Source organism: Vanessa atalanta, chromosome 10 (genome assembly GCF_905147765.1).
Source record: "Vanessa atalanta chromosome 10, ilVanAtal1.2, whole genome shotgun sequence".
Classification (NCBI taxonomy): Eukaryota; Metazoa; Arthropoda; class Insecta; order Lepidoptera; family Nymphalidae; genus Vanessa; species Vanessa atalanta.
In genome coordinates this window covers 1,096,671-1,123,533 of record NC_061880.1, presented here as the reverse complement: position 1 = coordinate 1,123,533, position 26,863 = coordinate 1,096,671, and the positions used below count along the sequence as shown (strand labels likewise).

At 35.8% G+C, this 26,863-nt stretch overlaps 5 protein-coding genes across 6 annotated transcripts; 4 read left to right on the top strand and 1 right to left on the bottom strand.

The window, feature by feature from the left end:
• The first annotated feature begins 1,130 nt into the window (after nucleotides 1-1,130).
• LOC125066718 (integrator complex subunit 7) lies at nucleotides 1,131-8,545 on the top strand. Of its 2 annotated transcripts, XM_047674950.1 has the most exons (16): nucleotides 1,131-1,273; nucleotides 1,344-1,758; nucleotides 1,830-1,942; nucleotides 2,083-2,216; nucleotides 2,527-2,715; nucleotides 2,826-2,983; nucleotides 3,287-3,413; nucleotides 3,570-3,745; nucleotides 3,869-4,054; nucleotides 4,581-4,711; nucleotides 6,139-6,517; nucleotides 6,849-7,050; nucleotides 7,303-7,514; nucleotides 7,757-7,835; nucleotides 7,962-8,156; nucleotides 8,435-8,545. In XM_047674950.1, exons 1-16 carry the CDS (start codon nucleotides 1,186-1,188, stop codon nucleotides 8,489-8,491), a joined length of 2,841 nt encoding a protein of 946 aa, XP_047530906.1. In that variant the 5' UTR covers nucleotides 1,131-1,185; the 3' UTR covers nucleotides 8,492-8,545. The 2 variants fall into 2 exon arrangements, with proteins under 2 accessions (XP_047530906.1, XP_047530907.1); XM_047674951.1 differs by lacking the exons at nucleotides 7,303-7,514; nucleotides 7,757-7,835; nucleotides 7,962-8,156; nucleotides 8,435-8,545 and adding an exon at nucleotides 7,220-7,263.
• A 714-nt stretch (nucleotides 8,546-9,259) lies between these two features.
• On the top strand, nucleotides 9,260-11,981 carry LOC125066986 (protein slit-like). Its single transcript, XM_047675338.1, has 2 exons — nucleotides 9,260-10,823; nucleotides 11,765-11,981. The coding sequence occupies exons 1-2, from the start codon at nucleotides 9,730-9,732 to the stop codon at nucleotides 11,964-11,966; spliced, it is 1,296 nt and encodes a 431-aa protein (XP_047531294.1). The 5' UTR covers nucleotides 9,260-9,729; the 3' UTR covers nucleotides 11,967-11,981.
• A 1,430-nt stretch (nucleotides 11,982-13,411) lies between these two features.
• Nucleotides 13,412-15,553, top strand: LOC125066815 (slit homolog 3 protein-like). The gene is made up of 2 exons (XM_047675098.1): nucleotides 13,412-14,660; nucleotides 15,241-15,553. The coding sequence occupies exons 1-2, from the start codon at nucleotides 13,555-13,557 to the stop codon at nucleotides 15,455-15,457; spliced, it is 1,323 nt and encodes a 440-aa protein (XP_047531054.1). The 5' UTR covers nucleotides 13,412-13,554; the 3' UTR covers nucleotides 15,458-15,553.
• Nucleotides 15,554-15,942: 389 nt separating this feature from the next.
• Nucleotides 15,943-18,081, top strand: LOC125066797 (leucine-rich repeat neuronal protein 3-like). The gene is made up of 2 exons (XM_047675073.1): nucleotides 15,943-17,080; nucleotides 17,229-18,081. Exons 1-2 carry the CDS (start codon nucleotides 15,969-15,971, stop codon nucleotides 17,485-17,487), a joined length of 1,371 nt encoding a protein of 456 aa, XP_047531029.1. The 5' UTR covers nucleotides 15,943-15,968; the 3' UTR covers nucleotides 17,488-18,081.
• Nucleotides 18,082-19,490: 1,409 nt separating this feature from the next.
• On the bottom strand, nucleotides 19,491-26,659 carry LOC125066878 (vang-like protein 1). The gene is made up of 6 exons (XM_047675184.1): nucleotides 26,589-26,659; nucleotides 26,263-26,413; nucleotides 23,851-24,822; nucleotides 23,547-23,731; nucleotides 23,347-23,459; nucleotides 19,491-22,996 (listed from the first exon to the last, which is right to left on the bottom strand). The coding sequence occupies exons 2-6, from the start codon at nucleotides 26,346-26,348 to the stop codon at nucleotides 22,688-22,690; spliced, it is 1,665 nt and encodes a 554-aa protein (XP_047531140.1). The 5' UTR covers nucleotides 26,349-26,413; nucleotides 26,589-26,659; the 3' UTR covers nucleotides 19,491-22,687.
• Nucleotides 26,660-26,863: the final 204 nt, after the last annotated feature.

Genomic DNA, 26,863 nt, shown 5'->3' with positions numbered 1-26,863 from the left:
GTCTAAACATCGCTTCGCTCGAATTTGGCACTAATTTGAGGCTGAGGTGTAATAATATCGGGATTCAGTTAGTGAACACCGTCAACAAACTATTTGATACGAAAATTCCATTGACGTGACATTTTAGATATAACTACAAAGCTATATTTTAACATGGCGTAATTTTTAATTTACGTGAGATAGGTGTAATAAATTTTGTCTAATTATAGAGTTTATATTATTTAATTATCTGACCAAGAGAAACCATGCGAAGAACAGTTAACTTTAAAATATAAACGTAATAATAATTTAATGCAGACAAAGGATTTTATAAATAACGGAAAGCGAAATATTTTTTAATCTACCACATTCTTTAATGCTTTTAAATACAGCTGTACATAGTTTTAAAATACTTACTTAACGAGTTTATAGGACATTATCCATCTATTCAGTACCTTTTAATTTATTAATAATTATTCACATATTTATTTGAACACTTCTAGAGTCAGTATTTTATTACATATTATTTAAGCTCAAGTCTTAAACAATTTAGTTACATGATAATTAAATGGATTAAACGTTTTATAAATAAATTGACTCTTATAGTGTTCGACTTTCAATTATTAATTATACAATATCATTACGCCTATTCAATAGATTACTTATAAACATACATTAATATTTTGGTATATCCCTTATAAGCATTATCGATAGTAAAAAAATATAATTCATCACCCATGTATTTATTATTAGAAAAATTACGAATATACACACACCGGTGTCTTGACAAAACCATATTGCTATTTTTGTTCCCCGAATTGTTTTATACAAAATATACAAATTTAGCTGAATTCATATCTTTCATTATTCTGAATACTAGTTCCATCTAATGTTTATAAAAAGAAGTATACAAATGCAATGAAGAATTTTAATATAGATGGCGCTTCAAACACAGTTTAAAAATTTCAAGAATATTTTAGATTACACTATTATATTACCAATAGTATACTCATAATTTCTATATAATCTGCCTTTATTATTAAATATTTATATAATATATTAAAATTATATTTATTCTAGGACGGAATTTCAATTTGTAACAATTGTCAATGTCAATTGTCAAATCCGTCGGCATTCATAAAAAATATACAACGGGTACTGTGTCAAAAACAAATAATAAATAAATAGATTTGTTTATACTGAAAAATGATCGGAGTTAGACTAAATACATTTAACGATAGTTCAGGGGAACCAGAACAAGATGCTAATTCAGCATTAACTGAGCTAGATAAAGGTAAGAATTCTATATAACCTAAATATTAACAAATATTTTAGCTATATTCAAATAAATCATTTCTTTACAGGCCTCAGATCGGGTAAAGTTGGAGAGCAGTGTGAAGCTATCGTTAGATTTCCGAGGTTGTTTGAGAAATATCCTTTTCCAATATTAATAAACTCTTCTTTTTTAAAATTGTCTGATGTTTTTCGTATGGGAAACAACTTTCTACGCTTGTGGGTTTTACGAGTGTGCCAGCAGAGTGAAAAGCATTTGGATAAGATTCTAAACGTTGATGAATTCCTGAGGCGGGTATACAGTGTCTTACACTCTAATGATCCAGTGGCACGGGCTCTAGCACTGAGGACACTTGGTGCTGTGGCTGGGATTATACCGGAGAGGCAAAATGTGCATCATGCAATACGAAGAGGCTTGGAGAGCCACGATAATGTTGAAGTTGATGCTGCTATATATGCAACTACAAGATTTGCAGCTCATTCTAAGTAAGAAAATAATCCATACTCAAGTATAAGTAATATTTATTAACTCATTAATATTATTAAAATTATTTTAGTACATTTGCTGTGGCAATGTGTAACAAGTTGTCAGATATGGTGGAATGTGAGAGCACAGGTGCAGAACGAAGGGCTAAGCTCGTAAGAGCTCTAAGAACTGTGCATGGTGGAGGTAATTATTTCAAACTATATATTATTATAAAAAAAAATATATTTGTAAAGTAGTCCGTTCTTTCACCATTAACAATATAGTGATTGATACCAAAATATGTTATGATATTATGTTTTATTTGGTATGATATTATATTACAGCTGTTCGTGCCCAAGGTGTGCTGAAGCTACTCAGGTCGCTCTTAGAAAGGTTTCCATCATCCAGCTCAGTTCGTGCTGCAATCACTGCTCTTACTGCTATTGCTGCCGATACAGTTGTCCATGTGCCTGATCAGGTAACTCAACTTTAAATACCATGGTGACTCTAAATATCCAAAAAATATATTTTAAAATGATTTCTATAATCATTAAGAAAGTTCAAAAACTTTATGAATAAGGTTGTAATAAGGATATAATATAATATTTTATATGATCTGTATGATGAGATGTACTTCATATGTGATATGTGTAAAGGTTTTTAATTACAAATATTATTAGGTAAACTATACAGTTAGGTTAGGTTAGAAAGATTTAACAAATACTTTATTTGTAATTAAAAAACAAAATTACTTTTTGATATATCAATATTCTTATTAAATCCTACAGGTGGAACTTCTGCTCAGCCTTGCTATGAACGATGCTCGTTCCGCTGTCCGTCGTGCGGCACTGCTGGGATTAAAAAAGTTAGCGGAGCATGCAGCCCTATGGCCGGCTGAGTGCATTCAGAATCTCGTATACGCCGCGACCGACACCCAGGACCCCGAACATACGATGCTTTGCCTACAAGTTATGCAGGTAAGGTTAAGAAAACTAGTAACGAAAAAATAAAGGTGATTTAACTAAATATATTTATATGCTAGCTGCTTATTTATATTTAAGACAATTCAATCGGCCGGTGTGCGCAGATCCTGGTGCGCTGCCCGGCGGTGTGCGCGGCGGCCGGCAGCCCGCGCGGCGGCTCGCCCAGCGCGCTGCGCCAGTTCTGCAGCGACGCCGCGCTCAGCGTGGAGCTGCGCCAGGCCGCCATCGCCGCCGACGTGCTCGCGCGCATCGTCGTGCACTGGTGGGTCGCCGCACCGATCCTTTCGAAACCTAAACACACAACTAATTCAAACATTTTTTTTATCAAAGTGCCGGTATGCTCTCCGTCTTTCAAAGTAAATGAGCTTGGTTATTATACTATTTAATATTTAAAAAAAAACATTTGTTTTCCTTATGGATTGTAAATGTCTAGTAGGCATATTCTTAATGGATTACGCTTTTCTTCGTAAGCCTTTAATTCTACTCTCTCTAATCCAAAAATAAAAACTAATAATTGTTACTTAAATATTATAACTGGATGTTAATCATATAATCATTGTATTAGTTATGAAGAATGCCTCCCGGTGGAAGGAGCTGATCTGATGTTGGCGCTGGAATCTCTGGTCATTGCCACTGGCCTTCCCAATGGATACAACAACATACAACCACTGCGCATAGCTCTACGGTGTTTGGTAAGTTCTCTCATGTTTTAAGACCATATCCTTAACTTTTAAAGGATAATTATTTTATATAATCCACATAAAAAAGTAACTTCCGACCTTATTATCAGTGTCGGTCAGAATCAACATTACACGTGGCAGTGTGTTATATGACTTAAATGTTCGTAGGTGAAACTTAGTACAGCGGAACCAGCGCTGTATGCGCAGCGGACTGCAGCGGTGGTAGGTGCTCAGCTCTGCGCCGGAGGGAAGCGGCAGATGGCTCTATTGGAAGCACTGGCAGCGCTGGGTGCTCTCGGGGCGCCAGCTCTGCCCCATCTCCTGCCGACATTGGAACAGGCCAAGTAAGAACAAAAAAACTGATATTTCTAAAATGACTGGAAAAGAGACAATTCCACCATTATCAGTGGTCAGTTCAAAGTTATAAAACTAACTAAATAAATACTTTTTTTGCTGTTAAAACTCAGAGAAGATTGCAAAGACCCAACCTACGATGGTACGACCCTCGTCCTGATCTGCACCGTGCTGCTCCAAGAGCGCGCCGGGGCGGCTCTCACGCATAAGATCAACAAATCCTGGGAACTGAAAATCAAGGATGCCATCCAGGAAGCTGACGGTTGGACGAGATACAGGGTCGCCAGGGCGGCTTTAAGGTCAGGTATTCACTAGCATAACTGAAACTGCTGAATAGAGATCACCTCTATTTAAATACTGTATATAATTTTTAATAGGTAGATATAGGTAAATGAAATAATTGATGGTAAGTGGGCCCCAAGGCCTATGGACATGACTCTGAAACAAATAGTAATAATTCCTTCCGTCGTAAATGCACCACTCACCTTGGGAATTTGTAAAAAAACTGGCTTGCTGGTAAATATACTGTCTCACGCTACAATGCTATGTAGTGCTGTTAGTGGTTGAAAAAGTGATAAGTGAGTGGTACCTACTCAGGTGAGCTCACACAATTCCTTACATCATAGTAATGGCATTTCATTTAAATGCAGATCAGTAGATATATAAAATAGATCATTTTAATAAAGTAAATGAAGAATTTTGGGCGCAATATTTTTTTTGATTACACTCATTAACCAGACCATTTTAAATTAATATTTTTAAAGCTGCGTAACTTCAAACGAACAATAGTTGTAAACGAAACTATATCTCAAAATGCTTCTATAGATATGGACATCAGAACTTGGCTGCTGATATTCTAAAGCGACTCTCCGAAGAAGCACCGAGCGAGTCAGCCCAGCGCTGGCTCACTGCACTGTATCGAGCTGCCAAAGCTGATGCCAGACTATTGGAAGAAGGTACCAACCGTTATTTGGTTTATCTCAATGTTATAGATATGAAATTATAAAGGAGATAAAATGCCACCTTGAGGTACGCCGGCGACAACATTAAATTATTTTTTTTTATTGTATTGATTGGCGGACTAGCATATGGGCCACCTGATGGTAAGTGGTCACCACCGCCCATAGACAAAGGTGCTGTAACAAATATTAACCATTCCTTACATCACCTATGCGCCACCAACCTTAGGAACTATGATGTTATGTCCTGTGATTACACTGGCTCACTCACCCTTCTAACCGGAACACAACAATACAGAGTACTGTTATTTGGTGGTAGAATATCTGATGAGTGGGTGGTACCTATCCAGACAGGCTTGCACAAAGCCCTACCATCAAGTAATTACTCCAATCATTAGTGCAAGTGGCTTAATTATTACATGAATGATACAAAATTAAAATATCTAATTAAGAAAACTTATTTAGTTGACAACAAGCTTGTATTGCTAAGATTAATCACAATATTTCCATATATTTTCAAAATTTCTATACATAAAATAGCCATAGTGTGTTTAGTTGATGAGGAAAGTATAGTTAGTTAAGATTCGGTTTATATCTAGCTTGTAAGCATTAGAAGTTTATTTCAGTTAGAACCATCCTTAAAACACTTTATATACAACCAGCACTTAGCTGTTGTTTCGTTGTCGGCTAGGTACGTCAACACAAAATTGTCTTCCAATGTTAACATTGATCGTAAACGTTCGCTTGTGGTACTCGTCCTGTTCGATTTCGACTCCGATACGGAAACATAAGTCAGTCTGAGCCGCGGAGAAATGTTATAGTTCTCGTCGGGGAAGGTCAGGCCGAATTCTAGGCGAAGGCTTTCGAGTGCTCGGTTCAAAATTAGACTAAAATAAAAAAAATTGGACCACATGAAAAAGAAGTGATATTCTCACGTATAGCCTGACGCAGGTACTTAACTGCGCGGAATAACAAGGCGAAGATATTATTCTTCTATTTGGATGGGGTGTCGGAGTATGCCGAATGGGGGCACATGCGTTCCCTAGACGAGAGAGTCAGAAGTGGTGGATGGAAATGGTATATTTCTATGAAAGTATTATATATAAACCCGTTTCGCCGAAGAATGACGGTAAGAAGGAGGCGGCCCAACACGCACCTTATTTCGCCGCCGGTAGCGTCGCCGGGAGTTTCCTGTATTTCAATAACCTCTCTAGTATGATAGGTGGTAAAGTTGTAGTCTACTAGATTCATGCTACAAATTGGCATTCCGAAAGACTCCACTCGAAGAATCGCTCAGGGTATTCAGCATCTCTTCCGAGTCCTGTAGTCCCCGCCAAGATGACAGTGTCGTCGGCGAATCGCATCGATCGGAACCGACCGTCAGCGTTCCGAACGTGACTCATCCCCCGGCGCGCGCGTCGCAGGAATCTCCGGGCTCGAGGAGGCCAGCGCGGGCTGGGAGAGCTTCGGCGACGGCGGCGTGGCGGGCGGCGGCGGCTGCTCGGGCTGCAGCGGCTGCGGCGCGTGCACGGCGCTGGCGCCCGCGTGGGCGGCGGCGCGCGCGCGCTCGCTGGCGGCGCTGGCGCGGGCCGCCGCCGCCGCGCGCGCGCTGTGCACGCAGCCGCCGCCCGCCATCGCGCTGGCGCACGCGCAGGCGGCGCGCGACCCGGCGGCCAAGGCGGGCGCGGCGGCGGGCGCGCTGCGGGCGGCGGCGCGCGCGCTGGCGGCGCAGGCGCAGCGCTACGCGGCGCTGGCGCGCACCGCCTTCCACGCGCACGACTCCACGCTGCGCCACCTGCACATGTATCCTTTCCGACCGCCGCGCGTGGCGGGCTCGCGGTGAACGTTGGATAACGTCTCCAGTTTCAGTTCGTAGTTGTAGTACATTTTTGTGTAGTATAGTTTTGCAACTTTATCATATACATTTTGTCAATTTTTTTACTCCATTATTTTTTTTAAAATACAATTCGCAAACAATCTAATATTGTTTGCGATTTATATTTTATGTACAACTAAAGGTATAATTAAAAGCGAATCCCTCATAACAGATGTACAATGTGCATAATTAAATTTCACTCTAGATAAAATTTCCGTCGTAAACCTATTGCGATAAAATACCTTACCCGAAACTCAGTTCTCAACACACGTACGCCCAAATGGCGCAGTTCCTCGACCGGATAACCTCCAGCCAGCAGGAGCGACCGGAATCGGTTACGAAGGAAATAAAAGCCACAAGCTTAGAGGAGACGATTATGTTGGCACCATCGGTCGCCCTCGCCAAGATCTCTTCCAAGCTGTTCGATAACCCCACCACGAGCTCCGGCATCACGCACCGGGTAAGTCGGTATAAAGAGTATTATTCGCTCATTGTTGCACGTCAATCTTAACCGAAGATCACGGTCTCGAGTACGTGTAAGTTTTAAAATAAATAAGTACACTGGTGGCAGAGCCCGAAAAAAAGAGTATAGGTCCCTAATTAATATTTTACAATTGAATTCCTATCAGTGAGGCCTGCCACGACGCGCTCAGTCTAAAAAGCGTATAGCGTATCGCGTAATACGAGTATCTATATAAGTGGTCCGGGGCAGCACGCGGAGGCGATCCTGGCGGGCGTGCGCGCGCTGGCGGCGGGCGCGTGCTGGCCGCGCGACGTGTGCGGCGGCGGCGGCGGCGGCGCGCTGTGCCGCGTGTCGCTGTCGCCCGCGCACCGCCCGCCGCCCGCCGAGCACGCCGCCACGCTGCCGCTGGCGCACCGCCTGGCGCTCAAGCTGGAGGGCGTCGTGCTGCCGGCGCCGCAGGGGTACGTACGTACGTAGGGGTACGGGTATTCGATCTATGAACAACATATCTGAGCGTTCGTTCGTTCGTTATCTGATGGTACTGATTAGACCGTCGATGACGCCACGGTGTTATTTTCATTATGCTTGTAATTACCGGAAACCGGTTTCAATAAAAAGTACAGTAGTAGATCTGATGACATTATGTCCTACCTGTCCGAGCTGATAGTAAAGAGTCTTCCCACTAAAAAAATATATTTGACAGGAAAAGGAAGACGAAACGTCAAGTGAAAGGAGTACAAATAACCGTTACGGCGACCCCCCATCCCCGCACTAACGAAAAGGTATTATTGAAGTTTTACAACTATTTAGAATTCTTATTTCTGTGCTTGATTAAATTTATATTCAAATGTTGTTAATTAATGTTCTGTAAGAATTGGAATAACCGTTAATAACAGCGATCGTTCCAGACGGTGGAACTGACGAACATCCCGCCGGTCCTGACCGCGGTGCAGACCGTGACGCCTGTGCGGGACTTCTTCTCAGCGCAGCAGCTGGTCAGCGTCAACGCGCCCGGCCTCTACACGGTGGCAGTGGAGGCCGCCTTCGTCGACGAACGAGGCGAGCTTTGGCACACTGGACCTAGGACGGCTATTGTCATCAAGGTACCAGACCAGCTCACTTGTTTTCCCTATTTGATAAATTGTCAAATAGAACTCTGTTTCATTCGAAAGTCAAATCAACTAATTTGTCTTTAATCTGGACAGCCATTTGGCGGAAGCAGTCAATGACGCAATAGGCGACCAATGAGCGTTCAGTATTTAGCCAGATTTTTTTTTATTTTGAACATAATTTCTGAACGTGACAGATAGTAATATTATGTTGATATTTTTTATCAATATTTCAAAATAATTAATAATTTTATAAAAAAAAAACCTTTCAGGCTCACGAGGATCCAACGACCAAAGGCAATGCACAAACGACTAGAGGACGGTTTTAATTAGGAATACTTTATTTTTAATAATTAACTACGACATTAAATGTTTAAATACAATCTTTGTTTCATTTATAATTAACCTTTTAATTATTGGATTTATACATAACAAATATTATCTAGGTTATAGGTTATTCGAATAATCCTTTTTTGCTGCACAAATATCGTATAATAAATGGTCTTTAGTTTTTTAACTACAAATACTGCAGAGCTTTGAGTTAACAATAAGGACAAGACATTCAGTTAAGTCAACTAAATAAATCTATTATAATTATAATTTAGGTTCCCCATAATATGTTACATCTTTCAAATCGACAAATAGGCATCAACTTGTTAAAATTAATGAAAGCGAATAACGATTACGAATAATATCATACGGCAAGCCCCGAGGCTCAATTCTATATCATTCAAATATATATTAATAATACATATATGAGTCGATGATACTTGAAATAAATAAATATTATTATTGTTATTATATATGTATTTACAAAATATTAGCGTAAGCAAATTAAGGCATACGTTGACGTTATAAATATAAACCTCAACGATATACGTTTACGGTCAGAACTCTCCCTTTATCTAGAATCTAAATTAATGACTGAGATGTTTTTTTTGTATTACCTAACTGAAAAAATTAAATATATAAAATTTATATCAGAAGATGGGACGTGGAAAATAGATGAACAAATAAAACCCATCAAAGTCTTAAGTACTCTGTCCCAACTTCCCAAGACATCTGTCATCAACAAATAGACTTATATAAGACGTCAAATGATCTCGTAAGCCGGAGTAAAATTATTATTCTATCATCAATGTTTTTTTCTACGTTTACTTTATAATTCAAAAACAAAATCTGCTGAGGATGGTGTCTGTAGTGTTACACAAAGAATTTTGAAATGATCAATAACAGTGAAACGCGAATAATTCAGAGAGCATTGCTTGTAGTTAGTCAAGAATCAAGTGACTTAGTCTTTTGAGGATTAATTAATATTGGTTCTAATTCGAATATGTCATGACAGTCACTCACGTTGAAGACAACATTGGTGGTACTGTCCAGAAATTACAATTGTTATCTTGACTATACTTATACAACCTATAAACTATGATTTGACAAAACTTGCTCAAATATCTTATTATAAAAAATATTTTTTGAAGATCTTCACAAAATATCTCGATCTTTACCGATATAGAATACTATTTATAGCTATTATTTAAACTTATTGTCCGATAGTTTAATAAAAATGCGCGCCTATATATTATTTTCAGCCTTGATGGTTTATTTTCAAACTGAAAGTGAAATGTTTTGTGACATATGTGACTGTCAGGAAATAAGTGAACCGCTTACCGGTGTAGTAGTAAACTGCTCCTTCCATGAAAGAGTGCTTGAAATGAATCCTATTTTACCAGATGCATCCATTACCTTGGATTTATCCAGGAGCAACTTAACAAGCATTCAACCTGCGAGTATTTTCCAATCAGAATCATTAGTTAAACTATTATTAAATAGAAATTTCTTAAAAGAAATTAATTTACTTTCTTTTAACCTACCTGAGCTAAAGCAATTAGATTTAAGTGAAAATCAACTTACACATATTAATCCTGATTCATTTAATGGTTTTACAAAGCTGGAATATTTGAATCTCGCCAGTAACAAGTTCACTGTTACGAGTCAACTGAATTTCAACTCTTTGGTTAATTTAAGAGAGATCATTCTTGACAATAATAATATCGGAGACAACATAGAAACAAGATCACTGTTTGATGAACAAGGCTATGGGTTACCATTAAATATACAGAGTATCTCTATCAGCGGCATCAACTTAGATAATTTAAATTTGGAATATTTCAAACCAGTTGACAAAACACTGAGGAAGTTAGTAATATCTAATAATAATCTTAACATAATTGTTAAGCTACCTCAGCGGTTGGAATATTTGGATTATTCAAATAATCCCATAAAAAAAGTAACAACAGAGGAATTAGAGCCTTTGGTGTATTTAAAAGAGCTGAAGCTTAACGGTCTGGATGTAGAAGAGATCTCCAAAAATGTTTTCGCAACATTAATGCTTACTAAATTGGAACTGAAATATAATAAAAAATTGAAAGAATTCAGCAATTTATCATTTGGCAGACAACTGTTGAGCGACACTTACGATTTCTATTTAGAAAATCTATCACTGAAAGGTTCAAATCTATCTACCCTCGATGAAAGTTTGTCAGTTTTATTTGTGAAGGTGAAGAGATTGGACCTGCAGCAGAATCCATGGGTGTGTGACTGTCGACTGGCCTGGTTGCGCAAATTACCAATAGCTCCTGATTTAATTGATGATTTCAGGCAAGAAATATATCTTTGATAAACTTATTTTTTTCTTGCATAAACAAGCAAAGGACACAAGTGTTTTTCTTCTTAATATAAAATTTCGATGACATTGTTCAGATGTTTTAAATATTAAGAGTATTTATGTGGGGTTAGCCATTTTTACACGTGTTTTAAAGGGATTGATAGCTAAATATTTATAAGTTACGTAAACAAAAAATGCTGTACAACAGTTTAGTCTATATATCTGTTTCATTTTACCTATAGAAGTAACAGTTGACATGTGGTAGAGCTTTGTGCATGTTTGTCTGGGTAGCTACCACCCACTCATCAGATATTCTACCGCCAAACTACAATACTTAGTGTTGTTGTGTTCCATTTTGAAGGGTAAATAAGTCAGTGTAACTATGGACACAAGGAACACAGCTAGTTTCCAAAGTTGATAGTGCATTGGTGACATTAAGATTACCAATAATATAGCTCACAGCACCAATCTCTATGGGCGGTGGTAATCACTTTGCTTATCCTCAGGTGGCCCATTTGCCCTTATCATAAATAAAAGGAACATACGATGAGTGGTGGGTATATATTTTATCAGTGGGGCAATCCACAACAAATGTTTGATAGCAATAGTTGCTTTGCTCTAACCATAACAGACCCACTGTAGAAAGCCCTAATACTCAATGTCTCGCTTAATGTATTGTGACATTAGTTAAATGATATTTATATCATTTCAAACTCAAACTCAAATTTCTTTATTCAATTTAGAAGCATTACACTCATTTATTGAAAGTCAAATTAAACACTACCACCGGTTCTGAAAAGGAAACACCCTGACCTGAGAAGAACCGGCGAAAGAAACTCAGCGGGTCTTTTTTTTGTCAAACTAATTAAATACTTATGTTGAATATGAATTTGTATATTTGCACATGTATTTAAAATCTTTATTACTTTTTCAGATGCTCGTCACCAGATAATCTCTTCGATAGAAGAATTTTCGACTTGGCAGAAGAAGATTTCGTCTGTGATACGGCGTCGTGGGACGAATCCCAGTTCGGAATATCGGCTGGCCACGTGTTATACTTGTTACTTGCGTTGGTGACAATTTTGTACCTTTCGTTATATAATACAACACCTAAAGACAATTTACGACAGAAATAAATTAATTATTATCAGTTAAAACATGTTTGATTACTAATGTTAAGTTTTTATACGAGTCATCCTTTCTTACCACCTCCTCGAAAGAGCCTTAGCCCAAATTGAAGGACTTACGGCCTGATACATTACAATAAAGAAAAGTCGTCTGCCACGTTGGTTGGCTAACTTATAAGGCAAATATTTTTATAAATAAACTAGCTTATGCACAGGGCTTTGCTCACTTAATTACGTTAATTCAAGAGCTACCAAATACATAATTTCTGGTTCGATTTTTATGCGCTAGAACCACAAGACTCTCGAACTCTCGAACAGGCTACAAAAAATATTCCGAAAAACACTTCACTTAGGTAAGGTTTCTATTCTTTATATTTTAACGGTTTGACTTTCTGTTTCATTAGATGTTATCGCGAGGCGGACTTCCGGATTAATCTATATACGATATGTCAACCTCTAATTGGACCTTTAGGGGTAGAATATTCAGAAACGCTTATAAACGTATCTACTCAATTTTAATTAGTAGCCCAAAAATAAAGCTTTCATGCTTCTAACTTCAAAAGTGACGAACTTCCATATCAACTCTCAACCCCTTTTCACTCCCTTAGGGGTATAAATTCCAAAATTCCTTCCTTCCAATAAAACGACCCCACTCATCAAATTTCATGGCCCTAACTTTAATAGTTTACGCTCGGCGATGATGAATCAGTCAGTCAGGACATGTTATTTTATAAATATAGATAGATAATTATTAAAATGAATATGTTTGGTAGCTGAGAGCGTATCAAACTAATTTACTAGACATTATCGTACCTATATAGATAGATATGATCATTCAAGTGGCTTAAATTAATATAAAGGCAAAAGCATCAGAAGCGTAGGTATCTGTTAGATTTGCAAACCTAAAAGGGTAGTTGTGATTTTTTAAACAATAAATTATCTTTAGTAACCTTCGATTAAAGGAAAAAAATGTGCGATTTAAGACCTAATCTGGACTCTAAAAAACATTTGCTTAAAATCACAATCGATCATGGTAAATATATGTGTTGTTTATAAGTAAACAAACGTTGCAGTTAAACTAACCAAAGATAGATAGATAGATATGACACCATAGTCAATTTACAACTTTCAACCTAGTTTGACATATTACTAACACTGATTGGATACGCTGGATTCAAAGCAGCATTGCCATGTTATACCATAATGCTGAATTTTACTTAGCCTTACTCTATAATACTTTCTTTATCCCAAAAAAATAATGCACGTCGTATACATAATGAGGGCTTCGTAATAAGTACAATAAAGTGGCACGCCTGCTTTTCATACAGTTTGCAACACTTGCTGTATCTTTCCTTATCTTATAAATATGTGTTATAAGAATAATTATTATCTACATAACATAAAAATAAAGTTTCACAGTCATGTAAACATATTAATATTTAGAATAATTTGATCGTTCAGTTGATTAGATTTAGTTCATAAGCCAAAGTTCAATGTTAAATTACCGTCATAAAATCTATATTGACAATATGTATCATTTCTAGAACTACATCTTATAGGATAATATTCATACAGTGATTGTGACAGTTTTATAAAAATGCGCGCCTACATTTTATTTGGCATCGTGATAGCTTGTTTTCAAAGTGAAAGTGTAATGATTTGTGACATATGTGACTGCCAGCAGAAAAGTGGACCGGCTACAGTCGGTGTAGTAGTAAACTGCTCCTCCCACGAAGGATTGCTTGAAGTGAATCCTATTCTACCAGATGCGTTCATTACATTGGATTTGTCCAGAAACAACTTAACAAGCATTCAACCTGCGAGTATTTTCCAATCAGAAACATTAGTTGAACTATTATTAAATAGAAATTTCTTAAAAGAAATAAATTTATATTCGAACCGATTGCCGCAACTGAAAAGATTAGATTTAAGTGAAAACCAACTTGAACAATTGAATCCTAATTTGTTTAAAGGTTTTACAAAATTGGAATATTTGAATCTCGCCAGTAACAAGTTTACTGCTATGAGTCAACTGAATTTCAACTCTTTGGTAAATTTAAAAGAGATCATTCTTGACAATAATAATATAGGAGACGATATAGAAACAAGACCACTGTTTGATGAACAAGGCTACGGGTTACCATTAAATATACAGAGTATCTCTATCAGCGGCATCAACTTAGTAAATTTAAATTTGGAATATTTCAAACCAGTTGACAAAACACTGAGGAAGTTAGTAATATCTAATAATAATCTTACTATATTTGTAAAGTTACCTCAGCGCTTAGAATATTTGGATTACTCCAATAATCCCATTAGAAATATATCATCAAATGATTTCTACTTGTTGGAGCCTTTGGTATATTTGAGAGAGCTGAAACTCAACAATCTAGACATCGAACAGGTACCCCAAAATGTATTCTCAACATTAATGCTCACTAATTTGGAATTGAAAGATAATAAAAATTTAAAAGAATTCAGCAATTTAACATTCGGCAGACAATTGTTGAGTGACACATATGATTTCTACCTCGAAAACCTTACACTAAGAGGCTCTAATATCTCCACTCTCGACAAAGGATTGTCAGTTTTATTTGTAAAGGTGAAAAGATTGGACCTACAACAGAATCCGTGGGTATGTGACTGCCGACTTTCCTGGTTACGGAAATTATCAATAGCTCCTGATTTAACTGATGATTTAAGGTGAGAAGCGCTTATCTTAAACATGATTGCTCTCTTACTAATTCACATTTACTATTTTACTCATCCTTTCGAAGTAAACAAATTTATTTGATGATGTGCTTCTTATGCACAAACTATAAACACAATTTCAAAGAGATCTTCTACATAAAATTACCTGTAATGAACAGTAGCGTTCTTTGACGATTTATATTTAGATTCTATGCTATGACATAATTATGTCACCTTACGATATGAAGGTCGTAAGTATTAGCAGTGCATATCTCAATCAAGTCAATACAAGCCGTTTACAATATTTATATTTTTGATTGAAATAGAAATAATTAATTTAGTCAATTCAAAATCTGTAATATTATACGAAAAGATTCAAGAAAACATTCTAAATTATAATAACAAAAAAGAAAAATACGCTATATGAACATCTAAATTAAATCAACGCAGCATGAAAACAGATATCAAACTTTCTCTCTCTAATTTCATCTTACTCTACCAAATTTGAGGATGTCCCTGAAAATTTCACTCTCTAGATCCAGCTGCGCCATGTACAAATGATAAGATAACCTATTTATTAACTGTGTTTCAGATGCCGATCACCAAGATATCTCTATAATAAAAGAATTTTCGACTTGGACGAAAAAGACTTCGTTTGTCTTAAGTCGTGGTGGAACGAATCCGAGGTCGGAGTGACAATTGGTCTCGTATTTTATTCGTTACTTGTTTTTGTAACTTTCACCTGGATTTATGTATTTATATATCACCCAGACCCTAAAGTGAATAGACAAGAATATTCTAAACTTTAAAGACATTAAATCGACCTATTACATGTTTTTGTGTATATTCAAGTGTATTTTCCTAAAATTATTGTGAGGCTTTGACATTATAATAATTATTTTCATTTATAACAGTGTTTTATTATTAATTATAATGTTTTATTAATTATTAATTAAATATGTCTAAATCATCAAAGATCAATATAATAATACCTCTATTTGTTTTATATGGAAAGTATCGTAAGATTTAAATGAGAGCAGAGAGATGAAACATTTTCATAGTACCTAACTTAGTAATTTAATTTTGTAATAAATTGAATTTTTATCAGTTGATTATTTTTTCTTTCAAGCTAAGTAAACGATTACATTTAATCGCTATAACAATGGATTCTTACCTACTTTTACAAAGTAAACAGAGTGAAATGACCAACAATCAAACAGGTATCAGTGATAACGACTATCTGACGTTACCGCTGATAACAATCGCACCACACATCTACCATAATGTACTTGGCACCAGACGAATCATCACATAAACAAAATGCGAACGTTTTATATACTTTTCGCTCTTATTGCATATAGCTTTAAAGTTCAAAGTACAACGCTCTGTGACAGTGATTTTTGCGTGTGTCGACACAATAATAAAAGTGATCGGGATCTTGCTGGTGAATTCGTTGTATGCTCTTACGACCCTTCTGTTTTAAATAGGATCTTTGGGCTACCGGAAACAGTGTATTCATTGGATTTGTCAAGAAATAATTTGACTACTGTACGAAATTCGGGTTTGCTCCAATCCAATACGTTGACGGAACTATATCTCAATTGTAATCAAATACGCGAAATAAAAGAAAATGCATTGCAATTACCAAAACTGAAAAGGCTGGACTTGAGTGACAACGAGTTAGAAGTTATACACGAAGACGCATTTAAATATATAAAAAAATTAGAATATATTAATTTGGCTAATAATAGGTTAACATCGTTCGAAAAAATATCATTTCATCATTTAGGTAACTTGAACGAAATAATTCTGAACAATAACGACCTTGGAGCCAGTCTTGAAGACAATAATTTGTTCGACCGTAGCGGGTATGGACTGACGCATAAAATACAATCACTATCGATAAGTGGAATAAATCTAAACGTTGTCCATGAAAATTTCTTTGTAGATGCGTTCGATTTAAAAAAATTAGTGATTTCAAACAATAATTTAGTGGATGTATTTGAGATACCATTCACACTGGAATATTTAGATTTGTCAGATAATCCGATTACACAAATATCTGGCGAGGATTTCGACGATTTATTAGCTTTGAAAGATTTAAAATTGAACAATCTTCTGATAAAACAAATACCAGATTACGCATTTGCATCTTTACATGCTCTTAAAAATTTAGAAATTGAGAGAAATAGAAACCTTACAGAATTCAGCCCTATGGCTTTTGGGCAAGAAATACTAGAAGATGCTGACGATTTTGCGTTAGAAAACTTATCCTTGAAAGGATCGAGATTAAAAACACTGGACCAAAAGTTGGAAGTTCCATTCGGACAATTGATAAGACTGGACCTGCAGGGAAACTTTTGGAATTGTGATTGTAATCTTGTATGGATAAAGAAATTACAAATACAAAAAGAAGATTACGAACATCTAAGGTATGTGTCGATTTAATCACTGGTTTTGGAGATCATAAATCTTACAAAATAGTAAATTATAGTTGAAAATGAGGTAGAAAAATATTTTATAATAATATTATATTAATTAATTTTGAATTTATAGAATAATATTTTTCCATTTTTTCAGATGCTTTACACCGAAACCGTTGTACAACAGCCGCATTTTCGACTTAAATGAAAGATATTTTTCGTGTCCAGCAAATACTCGCAATGTGGGCACAATCATAGCTGTGATCTCTTTTTGCGTACTATTAACTAGCATAGCCTTGTGGATATTCCTGTTTCTGCCGAAATATCAATCTAGGTGTAATTTTGTAAATAATATACCCGTTCCAACTGCGGGTTACACTGTGTTGCCAGTACACGCACCTATACAAAATCGATAAATATTAATTTTAGAGTATATTTTGCAAAACCATGTAAATACTATTAAAGTAAAGTATAATTATAGTCAATCTTACAGTACAATAATGATTCAGTATTGGGCATAATTATTACCTATACGAATTAAGTATCATCCAGTTCGCCAGTTACGTTAAGCCACGAATACGTTCGACTAGTGTGTTCGGTCGACATTAGGCCAATGGAGGTATTCATTGATTACAAAAAGAGCAGGTTGAAGTAATGTTCACTTGGCATTGGTAGTTTTTATTTATTTATTTATTTATATAAGATAGGTGGACTGGTAAATGGGCTATCTGGTATAAAGGGTCTCTACTTCCCATAGACATCGACGCAGTACGAAACGTAAATTATTTCTTACATCGCCAATGCGCCACCAATCTTGGGAACCAAAAATGTAATTTACTTCTATATTAATAAGTATCTATTTATAAGTACTAATAAGAAGGTCTGTTTAGCGGTAGAATAAACGGTAAGTGGGTAGTACCTACGCAGGGCACAAACCCCTACCATTAAATCATAAGCCATTCAATAAGGATTTAAATAAATTTAAAACTAAATTACAAAACAATAAAAGATAAGTGACCCACTAAACATTTTGTTTATTTTTGTTTTTGCACTTAAAATAAAATTATTTATCAGTGAATATGATAAACAATTTTTAGGTTACATTTAGCTTGTTATCTGTCAACTTTAAAAAAATAAAAAATATCACGATATCTTAAATATCTTTTACACAAAGAGAAAGATCACATACACATAACTAACAATAAACAAGGACCTAAAATTTATCCTTGTGGAAACAAAAAATGGTGTAGATCAAATTTCTAATTTTTAATATTGAATATCATGTCTTAATAGTTTTTACTTTCCTAAATAAATACATTAAATCAAAGAGCCGAGTAGGTAGAACTTGAATTCAACCCGCATTGGAGCAGCGTGGTGGAATATGCTCCAAACCCTCTCCTCAAAGGAAGAGGAGGCCTTAGCCCAGCAGTGGGAAATTTGCAGGCTGTTAATGTAAATTATGTAATAATAGAATCAAAAATCACATAATTTGTTTTAATGAAATAATTATTTAATTGACCTTTGGAGTAGTGGTGCAAGGAGTTTCATTAAAAGTATAACACCTCGCCTCATTGCCTCCACTGGTGACAGGAGGTGGTTCGTTTTTTGCCCAGAGGATCGGAATCGCGATTCAACGGGGAAATGCTGCTAGCATTCTTGCCACCATTCCACTCATACAGAACTATTTTTAATTCATATTTATATAATTGAAAGATAATACGCAATAAAAGAATATGATTAGATGAATCAATCTAGAACATATCCTAACCCTCCCAACAGCGGCTGAACTTTTCTAGTTAATGTGTGACATGAAGGAAATTCTGTAACTGATTTAACAGAGAGTCAGACCACGTCAGCAATATATTTTTAGATAGATTGGAAAACAATACCTCTATCGTCATTTATGTTATTTACTTTGGTCGCCATTTTAAATATTATCTATCGCTTTTCCACGTTGATAACATTGACAACATAAACACAATTAATTATAGTTTGTTAAGAAATGCCCGTCAGCAGTTCTACTATGAGCGGGTGATGTGGGATTATGAAAAATTTATAGTCTTTGTCCTAAACATTGTGAACGGTTGCATGCGGTCGCGACTCGTGTCGTTGTCATTGCGGGCTGCAGTGCCATGCACAAAGCTTCGAACGTGTCGCTGCAATTCATTGAAAAAAAAACTATATACGAATATAAATGCGTTTTATTTATACAACTCATATTATTCTAGCATATTTTAATTAATTTGTCGATATCATTCCAAATATTGACCAAAACTAAACAACAGCCGTTATAAATATTAATGGGCAACACTAATCCAAAATGTGCAATAATAAAAAAAAGGTAGCGTGGGATTAAAAATCAAAATCATTATTAAAATTCACTTTATATATTTGTAAAATACAAAAGTGTACAAACTGTTTTAAAAATGTTACATATAAAAATTGTGCTTTTTATTTCCTAACAAACAATAGTCGAGCTGTTCTTTATATGACATAAGTCATTTCGGGAGTTTTCATAATCTAGGTGGTTCCATATTTCCCTCCTATTAATCTATCCAAGAAATTATTTAACTATCATACTTCAATTTTAACTAAATTTATGATTAAACTTCATAGAAGTGAAAATCTCTTTCCGTCAAATATGTTACATATAAAGTTGCACTAAATTCTCTAAACATTCCAATAATATCGATAAAACATATGCGTTCGTTATTATGAACACAATTCATGTAAAGGAGGATAGCGCTCCTTCAATTCACAACTCAAAATTTATTCTACATAAAAAAACATCCCCGACCAGACATAGTCTATGAATGCTCCCTGAACACTCAATGAAAACAAAACTAAAATTGAGTCGACATAGCGAGGTAAATATTTTTAAATTTCGAACTGTTTTCTATATGTGTATGAGCATCATTAACCATATTGACATCTTACATGTATCTTCTAAGCTAATTATCATAATACTCGAATCTATGTACTTATATTATACAGGCACAAGCGTTTTACAAAGGCTGCGATTTGAGCAACATGACACTTCATCAGTCTATAGTCTATACACAGGTGAATGATATTACAGATAATAAAACACTTATCCGTATATTGTAAAAACATTGAATGCATCATAGACATTTTTTAATTATAAACATTATATTAAATTCAATACTGTTCAGTATGGAATGCATTTTAACCTTCGATATTTAAAAAAGTCCCAATTTCATAAAAAAAATATGTTAAAAAAAAATTGCATTCGTCGTTACTTTGAAGCACTATAATACATAATGTAAGTCTTTTATCATTACTTAGCAAAGTAAATTGACGCCTGATTCGATAATTGCCTTGAAGTTTTCTCTTCGTTTTTGGATTCTGAATTTTACGGAATATTTTTCTACATATATTTTAATTTTATCAAATTTCACAAATTATTTTTCACTGCCGAAAATACCATATTGTCTGAAAAGATGACTGATTTGCCCTGCCATTGACTGCCGATTTGGCTTTAATTGGGCATATTTTGTCAAGCCAGGCGTCAAGCTACGGACGATAGTAAATGCGTGACCTTGAGTTTTTAAATTATTTTACATATGGTTCCAACACCACTCTGCTTCACGATAATTATTATTATATTGTAAGATTTTAATAGGATATGTTACAATTATCTTAGTGAAGCAATCTTTGGTCAATTTAGCCAAGAATACATCGAATACAATAGAAGCTTTGATTTACATCTATTATGGTGAGTTAACACTGTTATACGTGGCAGTTTATATATTTGCTATAACCATTCATAATTGTACCAATTTTTTGAGAACATACGAAGGCGAATATACTTTGTAGCACAAAATCGATCAAATTGAGACGGCTACGTAGTTTATGAATGTCCAAGATTTTCTACCTAAAGGTACTTGGTTGTACAGTTTTGACGTCTATACATCGTTATTTAACATTTAATTTGATATTAAAATTGGTATAATTATCAACACTATAATTATGTTGCAGTAACCCTAAAATCTTATATAATTCTTGACTTCAGTTACAATTTTCTTCAAGAACACCAAAACATTAAACACAGTTTTCCTCGTTGATCCTTAAAATGTCTACAAAATAGACGTGTACCGATAGGATATTTTTAACATTGCCTCGTGAATAAATATTTAATTTAAACTATGATATGGTCTTAAAACTATGATATATATGTCTATACAATTATTTATATTATATAATTTATCTAGCTGCCAGTGCTTAAATACACAGCACACAGTGTAAGACTCGCTTACGAGTTTATAGGTCAGGCAAAAAAAGTCAATATTAAAGATTATAAATTTAAAAACGAACATTCCATTCATTTCATTCGTGATCCAAATATCGTAAATGTTCAATTGGCAGATATCTTAAATCTAAATTGAAATACTGTCTCGATCAATCGAAGAACGTACGAATGAACGGAATGAAAATATTTAAAATGATAATGGCGGCAAAATACAATTTAGATTGAATTTTATTATTACGGTTATATCTTTTCTGATTTTGATAAAAATTTAAATATACAAGAGTTTATAATTTACACGTAACGTGGTTCCGTATGTGCAATTATACATTCTAAATAATAATACTTTACTTAGCCGGATATGACGATTTATTTTTTATTATATAACAGTAGTTTTATTTGTGACATTTTGTTTTATTTAACTTAAACAAAGTAACATCACACTTATGATATTAGATAATTTAAAAATAAAAAATAAAAAAAACATTAAAAAATTAAGGTACTAATTTTTCCGGCAAAAACAAAATCTATTCGCTACTTACATTAAGTTTGTATTAAAATTTGTGCATTACATTCCTTTACTTAACTAAATCTTACAACAATTACTTAAAACGATAAATATGACACAAATATACATAACTGTAAACAGTAAAAATGTATTAAATGCATTTTAAGTCTTATACAAAACAAAATGGCGTCGAAATTCAAATGTTATTAAAATGAGATTCATATAATTTCGTAATTCCACGATGAGATTATGGAAAATATTATTATATACTGGTTTAAAAGATCACTGGATTCGAGTATTTTATATATTCAGTCTGTGGTTAAAAGTTCGAGAACCGGAATGAAATATTTCAAGTTCTCCTTCGACTATCGACTGCTTACAATTAAGTTTTAAAGGCAACTAAATTAACACTTAAACGGCTTAAGTGTTGCCATTTCAAATAAATATCTAAAATAAAAAATATAAGATTGACATTCTTTCGCAGAATTTATTTTTAAACTATATCTTTCTACAATTTTATTTTTAATTCTTAGACATATTTTAAAAATGTTGTGATGGTCTCAAGAAAAATCTAACCTTCGAAGCAATAAAGCGCATACTTTCAATATGAACACATGATACCTTTATATAGATAATAATGTATAGTTTTTTCGTCAACGACTTACTAGCAAAAGGGTCTAAAATTTAAGTCTTTACTCTGGAAGGCTTACAGAACACATCAGCGCTATTATAAAGCGTACGTTGTAATTTCAAGCAACAGAACCTTCGATAACGATCAGAACTAAATAAATTCTATATGTCATACGAGTCTATGTCCATCCTGAACGGAGTACCCCTCTTGTCAGACAGAGGTCTCTGAATTGAGCCGGAGTATAAATCTGTTACTCTTCGGATCCACCACCTCCTCGGCCAGACTGAACTTGGGCAGTTGTTTTATAGAACATATGAGGGATACGTCACCTTGTCTGAGTTGGAATTCTATGTTGTCAGCTAGGGGTCTCGCGAGGAGCTCGTCTGATATCAGAGACCAGCGTTGAATCGGTCTAGCTTCCTGTTCCGCGGATAGCACGGGACCCTCCACGAGGAAAGGCTCCAGGAAGGCCCGGGGCGAAGCGTCCTGAGAGAGACATCGAGCCAGGTGGGCCAGAACCTGAAAATCAGTTAAAAAGATTTATATTTCTATATCTTAATCGAAAAATTATATAAACCATTGTGCGACCATTGGGTACATGCTGCAAAGTATGCAATTTGAATAATAATAAGAATATATAAATCGAAATACAGTTGCGATACTCAAATAAAGCGTAGGAGGCCAAAAAAATGAATCAGGCCTCTATAAGCAGTATTTAGGGATAGTATTACATCGGTAATGTAAAACTAAGAGCGACATACAAACAAATTATAATGGAAAACATTGAATATTGACAGTATCGCTTTGCGGAATGAGTACAAGCATACAAGTAGGTAATATTCAGTAATGTTTAATGCTCGGTAACTGACGGAGTCCGCGGAGTGCCGCGGCTGCTGGCGCGTGGCGCGCAGGTACTTCTGCAGCGCGCGCGCCAGCGACGGGAACACGGCCTGCGCCGCCTCGCGCGGGCCCAGCGCGCCGCCTGCGGGCACGGGACGCGCCATTAGACTCGTGTGCGACCGGGCCGAGGCCGCGGGGCGGGGCGCGGGGCGCGGGCGCGGGCACTGACCGTTGGCGGCGGAGAGGCGCACGCGGCGCACGTGCGCGAAGGCGTCCTCGGCGGCGGAGTGCAGGCGGGCGCGGCGCTTGCGCACGCGCCGCTCGCGCTCGGCCTCCTCGTAGTAGCGCTCGTTGTGCGCCGAGCCCGAGTCGCGCCGCCGCCCCGCGCTGCCGGCGCACGAGCCGCCCGTCGACCTGCGGGCGAGGGAGCGAGGCGTCAGGCTGCACTACTTCGAGGTTACATCGCTTTTCGTACTGAGGTGAATGCACGAGACGGAATCCTTATAAATGTATTTCTCTCGTAGAACGCTCACCTGGTTTGCCCCGAGGGGGTGTTAGTGGTCGAATCGACCTCGTAGAACTTTATGCTGGCCTGGGCCTTTCTCTGCGACTTCGAAATTGGAATCTTCTCTAAATACGGATTGTAAATCGGAAACTCCGTGTAGTACTTCTGCAGGACCCACACGGCCGCCCTCTGTATGCTCAGCTGGCCGATGGAGTACGATCTGCTCTCTCCGTCGGGACTTCTCACAATTTTAATATAATAGACGGGTTCGAGATGTCGTATCTCCATCAGCACGACCGCGGCGTAGTGTATGAAGATCAACGTGTCTCCAAAACTGGATACGTAGGAAACTAGAGAGGTATAGTCCATCGCCTCCTCCCCGACGGATAAAGCTTTCGTGGCCTCATTTATTTGTACGAAGTAAAAGAGCCAATAGGAAAATGTACAAACCGCTAAAATCACGAGCATCATCGCTCTGAACACGAATATTCTTGGCAATATGGCGTTCCTCGGGCGTAAAAAGATAGCCCATATGCCAATAGCTAATAAAACTAGTTTGAAGGCTAATGATAATAATATACCTTTACACTCAGCCGTGCAGGAAAGCAATTGAATGATTTGACTGGGCTGAATGGCTTTATTCTCTGACAGGGCGGGGAAGAAACCTAACTTTGGCAAAACTACCATTGCCAGTGGGCTCACAAACGAAACAAATGATAATCCTAAAGCGACTGTGGTACCAAAATATCTCGAACAAACAAAACCTAGCCCACTGTCAGAATCCATTGGCCAATTGCTAACATCTTCCATAGACTGCGAGCCTTCTGATGTATTCCCCGTTACAGCTGTGGTGTTCTCCCCCCAATTCTCATCTTGAGGCAGGATCTGAACCTCTATGACTTCTTGACCATCTCTCCCTATTTCTGGATTGATGTTCACACTGGTCTGGAATGGTGCCATTGTGTTGTCCATGCAGTCTTTTTTGTGGGACTTGGAACTCCTAAAATATATTAATATATATTAAAATCGATGAAAATGTTATGTTATTGTAATCAAACATGCTGGCAAGACAGAATGTCCCCAGAAGGGATATATTTAAAAAATGTAAAACAATATTTCAAAGCCTCAAAAGAAATTGTAAAAGTTCCACTTTTAAGCAGTTGTATATTTTAACTATTATTTGTCTTTTTTCTATTTAATGGCTATTTACTGATGATATCGAGTGAAAATTCGGTTAACTATACATCAGCTAATTGCTATAAAGAGTATAATATAGGATTGCTATTGTTTATGACACTTAATAAATTAGCACCTTCAACGGCTATACAAATTTCAATAACACATTATAAAATTTACTTAATTTGAGTATTGAATGGTAAATTATTGTTGATAAATAAAACTATGGCTGAATAAATAACTATCCCTGCACACTATCTAATAAATTATAATACAATTCCTTTGAGTAACATTAAATTGTAATTAAAATTTGATAAAACTATAGGTTTCATTGGTAAACTAATTACTGTAGATAGTGGTTTCATTTAAATGTATAGTAACAGTATTGTGGTAAAATATATGTGTTAATAAAATTGGTTAGTTGTGGAATAAATTTAATTTGGAAGTAAATACTTGTTTGTAAGTATTATAGAGTGTTATTATTTGTTGTTTGTGATCTGTATTAAAAAAAAAAAAAAAACAAACTGAATGACTGAAGGATATACCATTTTTACTTGAATTCAATAAGAGACATACTTTGACCATACAGAGATGTTATTGCAGGTTTTTGACATAATAAGTTCGTAGCACAAATCAATAATTTTGTTTAATTTTGTTTAGTTTAATTGTCCTTTTAAATATCTACTAATACAACTTAAGTTACTGTTTCAATGTTTTTAATCTATTATAGTTATATCATCATTTATCTATATATGTTATAAATTATGATCAATCAACAAATTCTGTCGATCTTGCTCCTTTTTATATTGAATACCCAACAAAACAGGGGCTTAATAACTAGTTTCATATATATATATTAATCAAGAAAAACCATTTTCTGGATTAAATTCAACTCTTATATGCATAGATAAAAATTAACTTACAATTTGTACTTGGGTATTGAGTGCATCTATTTAACCAATGGCTTATGACTTAATTATATTGTAAAATGTTAATACAAAAGTGTTAAAATACTTGAATGATAAAACAAATGCACTTATTTAAACAATTTAGTTTAATACATTTTGATCACTTTAAATTTTGGTCCATAAAACTATAGCCACATTTATTTTTTATTATTGTTTGACTTGTAAATGGAGCAAAACACACATATTTGGTTACACTTTTAACTTTCCTGTATGTAAAAACCTTAATTACCTAGGGGAAAGTATACATTTAGCTGCTACTATTAAGGGATAATTATAACATCGTTAAATAAACATACCGTGTGCTGCGATGCGTGTGCTGCCTGTGTCTCGAACTCCGCCGAGATCGGCTGCTTATCTCCGACCTCACAGACTCAGTCTCCATTGTAAAACTATTTCACAGTCACTACCGACCCCGCACATTATCCATGAGTAGTTTTCTCTACGAACCTGCAATAATCCACCGTGTAATCAAATCACGAAATCGGAGCAATTAAAATGCTTCTACATCACGGAAGTATGCACGTATAACAAGTCCGCTTTTATTATATAGATTACGTTTTCGACCCCATACACTAGTATAGTTATTGAATTTCTGAGTTCACTGTTCGCCGACGCAAATTACCTTTGCATTATTGATATTTAAGGGGATTTTCTAATTAGAGCGTCGTTTACAGGTGTCGTCGAGACAATTTCATATTGAATATTATACGACAAAAATCGTTGACAGATAATAACCTAAAATTATGTTGTCTCTGTCGTACATACTACGTTGCGTATAATATGATCTTCTTTCATCAACGTTTCTCTTCATTCTACTTAACATACTAGTATAATATCCGTTCTGAAATATGTTAAAAAGTTTATATTTATAATCAATTTAAAAATAACACGATAGTA